The sequence below is a fragment of the Mirounga angustirostris genome, unplaced genomic scaffold (assembly GCF_029215605.1).
Source record: "Mirounga angustirostris isolate CCGP_5_RB_7025 unplaced genomic scaffold, mMirAng1.0.hap1 SCAF_6, whole genome shotgun sequence".
NCBI classification, from domain to species: Eukaryota; Metazoa; Chordata; class Mammalia; order Carnivora; family Phocidae; genus Mirounga; species Mirounga angustirostris.
The window spans coordinates 36,348,614-36,362,252 of NW_026991714.1; the positions used below are offsets into that span (position 1 = coordinate 36,348,614).

The following is a 13,639-nucleotide window of genomic DNA, read 5'->3' on the forward strand; positions in this document are numbered from 1 at the left end:
CTGGCTGTGCTGTATTTGATCTGGCAACCCTATTCTGTCTCAGTTTCTACTGCCCATATCTTACCACCTCTCATCTCTACTATACGCCAGTCACTCACTGCCTTCCCTTCCTGCTCTGTGTCTAGCTCATTAATCTTTACAAATCGCCACTCTAATGGTGTCATACTTTACCCATCACCTTCAGTGATTTCCCACTGCCTAGTTCCTCATGCTGACATTTAGAAATGTCCACAGATGAGCCCTGACCTGCTTCTCTGGCCTCATGCCCCCCTGCTGCCCCTCGGGGCTCTCAGCTCTAGCTCAAGCACTGGTCCTGGGGTTACACAACACACTCCCCAGGCCTCAGCTCACACTATTCTTTCCATCTAGAATGCCCTACCTCATGTGTCCAAATCCTGGCTGCACCGTCACAGAGCCACCATCCTAGGCTAGGCCCTCCTCCCCTTTCATACAGATCACAAGATGTTTATTCTACCATTTTGGCAGGTCAGAAATAGTTGAAAATGGGCAGTTGCATATGCTTTAGGCTAATGTAATAAAAGGTGCCCTAGCACGTGCCTTATACTTTCTACAACATCATCTCACCCCACTCTACCGAAAACATCAAGGAGTGACTGCCTAAAGCAATGTTTATCAAGGTATAGTCCTTAACCATATGCAACGGAACCACCCAGGGGAGGGGAAGGCTTGTTCACAATGCAAATTCCCAGACTCCAACCGAGAGCTGGGAAGGGACCTGGGAATCCACATTGTGAACAAGTGTTCCAGCTGAGTCTTAGGTTCACTAAAGTTGAGAACCACTGGCCACATGGAAAGTCTTCTCATTCTACCCTACTCACCTGGGTCCCTGAATATACCTACACATAATACCACCTCTAATGACTCTATGGACTTATGCTGCTCTTCCCACTTCAAGACTCAGCCTACCAAACACTCCTACTGGTCCTTCCAAGCCCAGTCACCTCCTGCCTCCTCCATGAGTATGTCCTTGTTCACTCCAGGAAGTCTAGTGAAAGAAGTACCTGTGTTACTTATTGTCACTAATCATGCATTTGTCTCCCCAAATGGAATAGAACATTCATCCAAGACAAGGATTTTCTCTACACCACTCACCCTTGCAGAGATTAACACCCCGTTACGCTGGGATAGTTGCTAAGTAAATAAATGCCACGTTAATATCCATCCAAGGTCAATGGACATAAAGAAGCTAACTAAGCAAAGATGAGAGTGTCTTCCAAATTAGGAACCATGAGAAGGGGGTGTTCATTACAAAAAGAAAGATTTCACCTGTGAACAAGCATTTACAACTTTACATGTACAGGTAAGGAGAAGCTACACATAAATCCTAGTTCAATAGTGACAGGACCTCAAGTCGTAAGTTAATTCAGAGTGAATGATGGGCCAGGGCCTGCCTGTCAGTCTTCCCCATGGCTGTTTCCTTTCATTGGGCAGGCTCTGGCCCATCCACAAGTCAAGAAGAGTTTCCACCAGTTGAGAGCCATGCTTAGATCTGTTCCAAAAAGATGCTGCAAACTCAGTAGAATAAATCCTTCATCTTTCATCCTCCTCCAGCCCTGTCCACGAGCTGCCAGAAACTATTCCCTCCCCTCACCTCCCTCAGCCTGGAGCTTCTCCCTCCCCTAATATCTCTGGGCTCCAGCTCATCCCCACATCTCCCTTCCACCACCATACGTAGGCTTTCATCATTTCTCATCCGAGTCTCCTAGTTAGCCTCTATGCCTCTGTATTTGTGGGACCCAAATTTTCATGTCACTCATGTTTGAAACTCTCTCTGAGCTCCTCATCCCCACAAGATAAAGTCCAGACCCTTATTCTAGACCATGGGGCCCTTCAGAGCACAGTCTCTCCCTGCCTTTTGGCTCAATTCAATTAAACTCAATTCAATTCAATTTAATTCTGCAAATGGGCCCTGGTGCCTTCCATACGCTGGGCCAAGCTCAAGATAGGAAATCAAAGGATCTCAGCTCCCAGGAGGGACAGATGAGTAAACGTACAACTGACGCAGTGGGATGGGCTTAGGAGAAACACAGGAGACTCCGAGAGTCCGTCAGTTAGTGGGGGCACTCCTGCAGGGAGTTCGTGCAGATCCAGAGCTATGGGCAAGTCTCCAGCTCTGGGCCCAGGGCTCTTTCCACCCCTCAGTGCAGTCTGGCAAAAAAGACTCTGCCTTGCCCAAGAGGATGAAAAAAAACACAACAAAACAAAACAAAAAGAAAGGACACAAGATGGATCCACAGTTAAAATACAAATTAAGTATTAAAATGCAAAACCCATAGAAGTTACTATAGGGACACTAAATCACAGGGAAGCAAGATAATCTAAACACTGCATTTGTGAGACGGAAATGCAGGACGATGGACTACACTCAAGCAGAGCCCTGAGGAAAGTCCGTGACTCCTCTACTTTGGTCAAGTGTCACAGAACCAAGATAAGAACGTACTTGCAGGTATGTGGGCATCTCCACCACTTGGGTGGGGTCAAAATGGGTACCTATGCCTTTTTATTCTGATAGCTATCACCAATTGGAAGAAAATTCCTTTAAAAATATAATGAATAAAATGCACATGCTGAAGGCTTGAATTTACTTCAAAGAGCCGAGAAACTAAATTTGAAAAGACATGAGTGATTTTTTTTCCCTTGTTTTTTTTTTTATTCTTATGTTAATCCCCATACATTACATCATTAGTTTTAGATGAAGTGTTCCATGATTCATTGTTTGTGCACAACACCCAGTGCTCCATGCAGAATGTGCCCTCCTCAATACCCACCACCAGACTAACCCACCCCCTCCCCTCTAGAACCCTGTTTGTTTTTCAGAGTCCATCGTCTCTCATGGTTCGTCTACCCCTCCGATTTCCCCCGCTTCATTCTTCCCCTCCCGCTACCTTCTTCTTCTTCTTTTTTTTTTTTTCTTAACATATATTGCATTATTTGTTTCAGAGGTACAGATCTGAGATTCAACAGTCTTGCACAATTCACAGCGCTTACCAGAGCACATACCCTCCCCAGTGTCTATCACCCAGTCACCCCATCCCTCGACATGAGTGATTTTGAAGAGAATTTGAAAGGAGATTGGAAAGGTGTCCTCTCACACATAAGGCAAAGAACATCAGAGGAAAAGGAGATCATAAGAGATGATCCAGGTGTAGTTTCTGCCCTCAGGGGCCAGCAAGGCTTGCAGTCCAAGAGAGGTATTGTTGACGTTGGGGGAACCCCGTTTTTATTTTTATTTTTTTTAATTTTTTATTATGTTAATCACCATACATTACATCATTAGTTTTTGATGTAGTGTTCCATGATTCATTGTTTGAGTGTAACACCCAGTGCTCCATGCAGAATGTGCCCTCCTCAATACCCATCACCAGGCTGCAGGCTTTGCGTCAGTCAAGAAAGCAATTTAGTGAGTCATGATGTCAATTTCTTTTTAAACGAAAGAGAATGGTATCTAATAGAAAACACCAGGTTGCATCACATGCGGCAAGAGTTAAGCACTGAGCTTGACATATAACTGCGTGTGCACATGTGTTTATTCGTTCACGAGACAATATACCATTTCCTATGGTGAGTTGAATCAAGAAAGTTTGACAAACACTCTCCTAGAAAACTTTTTTAGAAAGTGTTCTATTTTTAACACTTATTAAACACCCTCAGTTATGAATACAGACTCTTTTCCCCATTCTTGTGCTAAAATTAACCAGAATCTTAGAACTGGGAGGAAGAAACAAATTAGCAGAATGTAAATGAGCGAACTGATAACAAGACAGGAGAGACAACTAAATGCGACAGATGAGCTCTGGGCTTTATTCTAAAGCCTCCCACTTTGTGATAACTAAGGATTCCCTGCCTATTCATTTTTTTCCTCGTTGGAGCACTAGATACAGTACCGCACCTGCTCAAAAATTACTTGTCCAATGACCCTCCAGGAGGGGTAATACTTCATCAACCAGTGCGACTGTTGCCTTTTTCACCGTGTCAGTCTCCTGCACTTGTAGAAGCTCCTGGAAGGGGAGGGGGCTAATCTGTGGTCCACTGATAATCCCAATTCTATGACAGTGCCTGGTAAGTAGGAGGTGTTCAGTAAATTTTGGTTGGCTTGAACTGAGATGCATCAAAAGGCAATAGAGATCTAGTTCTAACAACCATTTGTCACCTGAACCCCTTTTGCACGAACAACTGGATTTCAGGAAATTGAGCAAAAGATATTCTATTTAGGAAGAAGCAATAACAACAAAACTCTGAACTTAAGTTTCCAGGGAGCAAATAGCTGGGAATCTTATGCTTCTTGGCCCAGAGGTCAAGTTAGGTCAAAGGACTTGTCTCACATCCTTTTATAGAACAAGAGCATCTTGAAATGTTACAGGATTCTTAGGATGTCAAGCTTGGACCTACTTTTTGGACCTAATTTGGCTCCTGGGGACACTCCTGCTTTTTCTAGTCGGGACAGCTTGAGGGCAACAACTGCCCCGAATCTGAAGCTGCTGAGTGATTCCCGAGGTCCCGTCCGCACTGCTAACTAAGCAGGCAGGATGTGCAGAGGACCGGAGACAGAGGGCAGCGTTTGCAGAAGCAGTCAACTGACCAAGTAAATCAACGGTGGCTCAAACCCTGGTCGGCTTCCCTGCAAGAAGCCCAGGCTGAGGCGAGATGAGACCCCGCTGGGAAGCCGTCATTTGCCTTCCTCAAGCCCTCTGCAGCTCTGTCCTTCCTCCAGGCTTCACTGTCCAACCCCAACTCCTAACACACAGCTGTGTGAGGTGGGTCATCAAGGATGCCCTGCGACTGCGTATGTGAGGGGGATGGTGCCGGTCACCAGCAGAGATTCCTTGGAAAGGCATTTGGTGAGTTATCAATTAGAGGGATGGGCTGGGATGCGTGGGTGGCTCACTCAGCTAAGCATCTGCTTTAAGCTCAGGTCGTGATCCCAGGGTCCTGGGATCTAGTCCTGCATCGGGCTCCCTGCTCAGCGGGGAGTCTGCTTCTCCCTCTGCCTGCTGCTCCCCCTGCTTGTGCTCTCTCTCTCTCCGACAAATAAATAAATAAAATCTTTAAAGGGGGGGAGGGGAGATAGGTGAAAGATGCCCTTAACCAAAGGATCAGTTCAAATTCAATCCAATTCCAACTCAAAGAAGAGCTCACTAGTCACTGGTTTTTCTTCTTAGCCAGGTAGATATCCCAAGAGCGATTACCAATGGAAAGTCCGCTTTATCAAGGACACCGATGAGGATTAAAGGGAGGGATAAATGGCCCCTGCACTGCCGTGCTAAAGGAACGGCTGTTCCCCTCATGTGTACTGTTCCTACACATAGTCTAATCTCAGCTCTCTGCGGATGAGGACAGCTAGCAACAGATTAACCCTGTCTGCAGAGTTCAATGGAGAGCAGGAATCCACACCTTCATTTTAGCAAAGAACAGTTTCAGCCTCCACCTCACACTCAGTCTCTATCCCAAGCTCCCACTGACCATCAGCCAGCTCATGCTGAAGGAACATAAATCATCCTTGGGCTAACCTGAGCAGAATGTAGTCAAGAGGGCAAGCTGGTTTGGGGCCAGGGGAGCAAGAGGAAGGCTGCATACCATGCACTCCGACGTCAAACAGGAACAAAGTTTGGACTTTGTGTGTGTGTGTGTGTGTGTGTATGTATACTATGTATGTTTGGCTACTTAATTTGAATCTCACTTCTAACTTCCATATAATGTAACCTCTCCCTGCCTCAGTTTCTTAAGAAATCATATGTAAAGATAGGTATGTAAAGTGCCTGGCAACTTAATGGGCCAGCAAACTACATAAACTATCATTAGGATTGCGGTAGTGCGAAATGGATCAGAGTAGAGGTTTTGGACTCAGAGGGACTCCAGGATGCTGGCCCATGGATCTCAAGCATTGTGAGGCCTTGGGCAAGTTCCCTAGCCTCTCTGAGCTTTCACTGTCTCATCTGCAAAATGGGGATAATAAAATCACTCTTTTTTTTTTTTTTAAAGATTTTATTTATTTATTCGTGACAGACAGAGAGAGAGAGAGAGAGGCAGAGGGAGAAGCAGGCTCCCCGCAGAGCAGGGAGCCCGATGCGGGACTCGATCCCGGGACCCTGGGATCATGACCTGAGCCGAAGGCAGACGCTTAACCATCTGAGCCACCCAGGTGCCCCTAAAATCACTCTTTTAAATATTTTATTTATTTACTGTAAGGCTTAAATGAAAATATGTCTGTAAAATGCCTGGCACTGACTAGATAACCAAAATGATGGCTGGTACTTGATGGCTGGTCCCTTCGGAGAGCTAGACATGGCCCCAGTAAAGAGCTGTTCTGTAGCCGCCTCAGGCAATCAGATGACTCTCTCAAGGCCGCTGATGCTCAAAAGGCTCAAGTACCAACATGTCCCCCCATGACCCCACTCCTCCCCCCATACTCCCTAGTTCAGTGTGTGGCACACGGGCTTCCTTGTTATCCAAGTGAGAAATCCTGCAGCCCTCATCCACTCTTCCCTCTCCCCAGCCCCCAGCCCCAGCAAATCCACCATTTGTTGATTCGACTTCTTAAGTGAGTCAACTCCATTTGCTTCTCTCCATCTGCCCACCACAGTGTCAGTTCGGGGCACCATCCACCTGCCCCTGGAGAGCATGTCTCCAACCTCCTCTCCCTACCACAGCCATCCCCCTGCAGTCACTACCCAAGCAGTAACTACAGTCATCTTTCTAAAGTTCAAATCTGACTGGGCCTCTCTCCTGCTTTAGACCCCTCACTGGCTCCCCAAAGTAAAGTCCAAGTCCCTTAACGTGGCTCCCAGAGCCTGCCATGATCTGCGCAGCACGTAGCTCCCGCCCAGCCTCGTCTCTCCCCGTGGCCCTTCTCGTTATTTTGCTCTGGCCGCGCTGAGGGGACGCACTGCAGTTCTGCAGATGCATCATGCTCTCTCTCTCTGCAGGGATTTTGCTCGTGTTTTCCCTCTGCTGAGGACACGCCCTTGTCCCTTCACGCCTCCAGTCTGTAGGTTTCAGCTTAGGTATCACTTCTTCCAGGAAGCCTTCCAGACACTTGAATACTGAGTTAGATACTTCTTCCACTGTATGCAAGTGGCTGCTTATTTGCTCCTCTCCCCCAGCAGCCTGGGAGCCCACTGAGGACAAAACCCATTTTTGTCATTGAAATGCCCCAAGTGCCTGAGACAGCGACTGGCCCAGCAGAGGCACTCAAATACTTGTGTGTTGGATAGAGGCGAGCGACTGGCCTTGCCCTGAGGAGCACTCTCTCCCCGGCTGGAGGCCACAGTGGCACTGAGCTGCTCAGTAGCTCAGCCAACCCTGGGCCCCAGAGGTGTATGCCCAGCAAAGGTAACACACTTACCTAGGATAGCCACCACCTCATCATCCTGGATCACCTCCAGGGAGCCGGAGACCACAAAGCACAGGCTGTCGACACTCTCTCCTGCATGGTAGATGAGGTCCCCCGGGGCACAGTGCACTGTCTGAAACTCCATGGCCAGGGCCCGCAGGCAGCCGTCGCTGGCCAGCCGGAAAGCTGGGTGTTCCTTGAACACCTTGCGGTTCAGGTGCACACAGATGTCAGCTCTCATGTCCTTGGGGCAGATCTGCAGAACCTGGCCGGGCACAGGAAGAAACAGCGTCAGGGTCCTCACTATGCTCCCCAGCCCGTGGCCCCTGATGACCCCAGGGGTGGACGTCACCCCCACCAGGCTAGACTGCACTCTTCAAGGCATGGGAAGACAGGACAGCCACGGTGCCTGTCCCAGTGGAGCTTACCCTCTTGTGGGACAGTAAGCAGCGGGCACAGAAATCAGTGCTAAATGCTCAGAAGAAGGGCCAGAAAGTCAGGGCTAGGAGTACGTGGGACTCTTTACATTGATAGTTGGGGAAGGCTTGTCTGAGGAGGTGACATGTAAGCTGACACCTGAAAATGTGTCAGAGAACATTCCAGCAGCAAGGTCAAAGCTGTGAGGGGACCCGAGCAAGAACCAATGTGAAAGAGAGGCACGGGATAGGAGATGAAGTTTCGGGAGAATGCCAAGTACGCACGCACGTAGAGACCTTAGGTTATGAAAAGCCTTTGATTTTATTCTGAGTGTGATGGGGACACACTGGAGGATAGTGAGCAGGGGAGGGACAAGACTAGGCTATCTTTGAAGAGGATCACCACAGCTAGAGAGTTGAGTTCGGGGGCCCTGACTATAAGGTGGCAAGGATGAAGCCAAGGAATTGGGTTAGGTCACTCCTGCAGGCAGCTCAGTGAGCAGTGAGGGGACCTGAACTGGGACGCAGTGAGGAAAGGTCCGATTCAGGATGTATTTTGAAGGTGGAGCTCACACTGTTGATGGTCTGAATATGTGTGTGGCTTAAAGAGAGTGATACAGTAACATTTAGTGAGCACTTACTCTGTGCCAGTCATTGCTAAGTGCTTTGAAGTCATTCATTCATTTCATATTTATTTACTGAGCACTTGTGATATACCAGGAATCATTCTCAGCTCTGAAGATGTAGCCATGAACAGTAGAGACAAAAACCCTTGCCCTTGTGTAACTTACCATCTCGTGGGAGGAGACAAATCATAAGCAAAATAAGTGAAATTTAGCAATGATTTTACATTATTGTTATGTGCACTGAATAGCTAATTCAATCCTCACATAACCCGCTGATGTAAGTGCTAGTCTGCTACCATCTTACAGATAAGGGAACTGGGAGGCACAGGGAAGATAAATAACTTCCCCAAAGTTGCACAGCCAGAAAATGGCAGAGCTAGGCTCTCAAACTAGGTAGTCTGAGTCAGAGCCAGAGTTTAGATACTAACCATTTCCTACATTATGCGGCTGCCCAAAACAAAGGTACTTGTAATTCCACTCTTAGCATCTAGAAACTCAGGGCACAGTGAGAACTGTAAGAGGTCACATGGGTCTTATCTTTCAAAAAAGGAAAATTTCTTAGCCTTTTCTAGGGGGAGAAATAGTTCCCTGGATTAAATTTTTACAAGAAACCATTGCATGGCCCCTCCCATAGCAAGCATTAAGTAACACGTAGGACACCTTCAAGTGGAATTTTCCAGAGAAATTAGGAGTGTTCTTAAAATAATCCTTTGTCCCATCCTACCCTAGCGAGCAAAGCTGGGGGCATAAAATCAAACATGTTCAATGAAGACATTTCCTTGGGGTGCTGGTTTCCCCTGCACCCTTGCTTCTCTGCTTCACGCAGGCCATCTGCTTCTGCGCCTGGAGTTCACCTTGGAATCTGGACGTTTCTCAGCCTCCTTCAAAACTCTGTGCAAGTCTCACCTTGCCTGTGACCATGCTGCTCGTACCCCACCCTCACAGGCACCCTTGGGCTCTGCATGGAGGCGAGTCCGTGGACAGAAGAGGTCCAACAGTCGAAATCCCAGCTCCTTCCCCTCCAAGTGGCCTAACGACTCTACACTTGAGTTTCTCCTATAAAATGCACACTGCTCACACCGGCTCGGGGGGATTAAGTGAAATGACATGTACCGGTACGTTTCCCCAGGGACAGTGCCAGGACCCGGGAAAGGGGCTCCGTACACACTGGTCCCCATGCTCTGTGTGCCTCTTCCTGCTCGTTCTGGGGTGGCGGGATGCTGAGGAAGTAAGCAGGATCTCTTCGAGAGGGGACGGAGCACTGACCGAGGCACAGGAGAATTCAGACAGCCAAAGCTTAGACTGAGCACTTGCTAAGTGTTTCCCTCCTTCCCGCTCATTGAAAAACAAGACTCCTGTAGAAATGCAGACTGAATTTGGATCCTTTCTCCCCAAGCAGAACACTAGGGATTGGAGAACACTTCCATGTCATGTCAAAACAGTACCCAGCAGTTCAAAACCAACATTTGTTCTCCAGGTAAGTTCACCTTTCAATATTTGGTTTCCCCTGGGCTGGGCTTTGCTGGCAGAGGCCACTAGTGAACGAGGCCTTGGCATGGAGACAACGTTTTACTCATTGGCCCTGTTCCTGGATCCACTGGAAAGCACGTGTGAGGAGAGGGAAGCTGGGGGTCGAACAACCTGGTCTGCCATGGCCATCAGGCACCTCCATCATTCTCCTATTGGCTCCACACTGGGCAGCTTAGGGGGTCCTGAATCCTTCTCTCTGAGCTGAATGCTTCTCAGCTGCAAACCCCTTCCTGGGCACCTTCCCTTCTGTTAGGTCCTGAGGAGAGATCATCTCTGCTGGTTCTTCAGGACCTCAAAGGCCACAGGGAAATGTCATCATGGAGGCTCATGGAAACTCCCCAGGCTGGACAGGACGGACACATGGTTGAGAGAATAGACTTTAAAATCAGGCAGACCCGGATTCAATTCCTGACTTTAATGTTTACTATTCCTGCGAACTTGAAGCCGTACTTAGCTTCTTTTCCCAAGTCTTCAGCTTTGAATGTGAGTACAGAATTCTTCTGAGGATTCCGTGAACTGGTATGTGGAAAGTGCTGGGGCAACGCCTAGCACACACGAGTGCTCAGTGCATGTGAGCTTTCACTTCTGATGTTGTTAGCACAGCGGAGCAGTGGGTCAGGCTGAGGGAGGCTCTGAAGTCCAGAAGGCCATAGATGAGGGGGCCTAGGAGGTTGGCCTTAGTACTAAAAAGCACCTAGGGTCCATGTGTTACAGACATGGAAACTGAGGCTCAGAGGAACAGGCGACATGCTCATGGTCACCAGCTAATTGCCGGTCAAATGAGAGGAGCCCAGCACCGCCTCTCCCTCCCCCAGACACACACCCTTAGGCTCCCATGGTCATCCCTGACCATTCTGACCCAGGATGGAGGGGACCACGGGACTGGACCCTTCCCCAGCAGCTGCCTGCCCCAAGCCTCTGCCAGGAAGAGCAACCACCCAGGCTAGGCTGGGCCCTGCAGTGAATTGTCACAGTATTCCCTCTTCCACCAAGGCCAGTACCTGGGGCAAATCCCAAAGCCTCTCAGGAAAGTGAGGCAGCAGGGAGGGGCAGGGCGGGCAAACACTGCCAGTGCTGTCTCCCATGGGCAGCCACCCAGCCCAGCCCTGCAGTGGGGTGGGGAAGGGCTTCTTTCCAGAAAACCAGATTTACAAATCTACCCTGGCTCCTGGGAAAATCTCCAGGGCTGAGAGATCAAAGTTGCTTTCTGCTCCAGCAGCGGCCAGGCACCCACAGAACCTACGTGCCTCGCTGAATGAAGCAAAAGCACCAGACACAGTTATAGCAGGAGGTTGGCGAAGCCAGGGACTCAGACCCACCCGACTGACGCCCTGCCCGGGTGAGAAATGAGGGCAACTCCATCTGGACTCATCTTCTCATCCTTCTTCCCTCCAGTACATGTTTTAAATTAAAAAAAAAAAAAAAAAAAGTAATAGTAGGAGAAGCACAAGCTTCCAAGTCAGACAAAACCAGATTCAAATCCTGACTTTGCCATTCTTAATTCAATGACCACAGGCAGTTAACAAAACAAACTGGGCCTCTGTGTCCTCGTCTCTTGCGTCGAAATAACAGCGGCTCCCTCTCAGAGTTGCCATGGAGCATCACTGAAGCATGAATGCGGGGCCAGCACACAGAGAGCGCGATAAGTATCTGTTCCTAATGTGCGTTCAAGGCATGGTACCTGGGGCTACGGTGGCGAGCTTAGTATGTTACTGTTGTGATTATGGCCGGTTTTCAACAAAACTGAATTATCGTTCCTTTTAAGTGGGAATCAATTAAATTGAGTTCAAGTTTTTCTTTTAAACTGTCAACTCTCAGCTAACTATTCTAATGGAGGAAGAGTAAGAGCAAGGACAGCTGATCCAAAGTCAGCTGAACTTGGCTTTGAATGTGTTATATTTTTGCAACAGCATTATCTTTCTGTTTTTCTTATTCTGACAATGAAAGGAATCAGAATTCCCCAAGTACTTAGAGATTGGCAGTAAAAGGAGAAGTGGGGTGGAAAACACTGAGAAGCAGAGAAAAACAGATCCAGGAAAACATGTTTGCTTATAGAAAATATACACAGGAGATAACTGAGAAGTGAATAGGAAGTCCACTGTATCTTTTCTCTGTTCTTCCCAGCCCCCAAAGTTTCTTCACTTTATTGAAATTCATCTAGAATAATGCAACTCTTAGAGAACAATAGGAATTTATGGCTGTTCCCATTTTACAGATGGGAAAACTGATACCTTAGCCTTAGAGAGATGTCTAACTGATGTTTTCCTCAAGCCAATGAGGAGTAAGACACAAGCCCTCGAACAGTATTCACCAGACTTGTCTGATGAATAGGATCACTGGGGCACTTGTTAAAAATGCAGGTTTTTTCCTCACACCTCCCCCTCCTCTAAATCTGGATTCCATACATCTGGGATAGAGGCTGGGAATCTGTGTTTAATGACCACGAATCCTGGGAATCTTATCAGAGCTGAGACTACAGTGAGGCAACAGCCTTGGGCTAAAAACTCAGTAATCAGGACAAATTATAGTTTAATACAGTATTTTTAAAAATAAAAATTCATGCAAAAAAATCCCCGATGAACAAAATATCGAAAATTTGAAAAAAAACAGACCTGTGGCTATGCTGTACCATCTCAGAGCCTGAGGCCAAAGGAAAATCAGCCATGACGATGACTTCCCCCCAGGATGGCCCTGAGCCTTATCATCACACAAGTCTGGGAAATTCTGCTCCAGACAGTTAGACTTCTAATGCTTCTCTTCTCCAGGAGACACAGACTGTCTTTCCAGTTTCTTAAATAATGGCTCTTAAGGACCAAGCCAATCTGGAAGCCACCAAAACCTCTGGAGGTAGGATGTGGGAACCCCAAACTACCCAAATGAATTCTGATGCACAGCCAGGTTTGAGAACCCCTTGCCCTAGGAGTGCCTCAGTTCTCCCTGGGAAAGCCGACACAGGGCTCACCTGAGTTTATCGCCCTCCTTACCTTCTCAGTGTCGATGCCTCTGGACATGGACCAGGTGGACACGATATAATCCATGACTCGCTCACTCAAGCCCTTTGGCACCTGGTAGAGTTTCAGGAAGTCCCGAACGCTGTTGAGCATCTCATGGTACCGGTTGGTGTTGGCATACATCTGCTGGAAAATGGTCGTCACATTCCCGAAGATGGTGGCATACAGAAGCGCTGAGGAGGAGGAGACAACACATTAGTGGGCCTTCAGCCAGGGCCCAAGAATGCCCAACTGGCCCAGAGCAGGCCAATGGCCAGAGCTGCCCTCTCCAGGACAGACTGTCCTGACCTCTTCAGAAGAACCTCACCCAGCAGCCTCTGGGAGTGGACCCAATTAAAGAGGCACCTGACAGCAGGCCACTAGGACAAACAGGTGGTAGGCGGGGCTAGGGTGGACGGGAACTAGCATGACTGCGGCCAGAGCTAAGAGGCAGAGGGCAGTGGCCAGGGGGTGGAGGGGTGGGCGGAGAAACATGAGCAGTGAGACCGCTTTATACTTCTTGCCACAAAAAGTTTGAGCCATGCCTGAGGCCACCAGTCAAATGTGTTATTCTGTATCAGCCCAGTTCCTAACCTATCAGCAAGTAATCTTTTTCAAGCCCTGCTAACGTGCAAAGAACTACGCTACCTGCCGAGGACAGGATGGTGTAGGAAACACTCAGTCCTGGCTCTCATACTGCACACAATGTAGTGGAAGGACGGACCT

At 48.2% G+C, this 13,639-nt stretch overlaps 1 protein-coding gene across 2 annotated transcripts in view; it reads right to left on the reverse strand.

Moving 5' to 3' along the window:
• Nucleotides 1–13,639, reverse strand: part of KCNH1 (potassium voltage-gated channel subfamily H member 1) — a 370,040-nt gene that overhangs the window by 104,162 nt on the left and 252,239 nt on the right. For both annotated transcript variants that reach the window (XM_064594125.1, XM_064594126.1), the window contains 2 exons: nucleotides 12,908–13,107; nucleotides 7,364–7,616 (listed from right to left, as the gene is read on the reverse strand). In XM_064594125.1, the coding sequence (XP_064450195.1) occupies nucleotides 7,364–7,616; nucleotides 12,908–13,107 (453 nt within the window). The remainder of the gene's footprint in view (nucleotides 1–7,363; nucleotides 7,617–12,907; nucleotides 13,108–13,639) is intronic.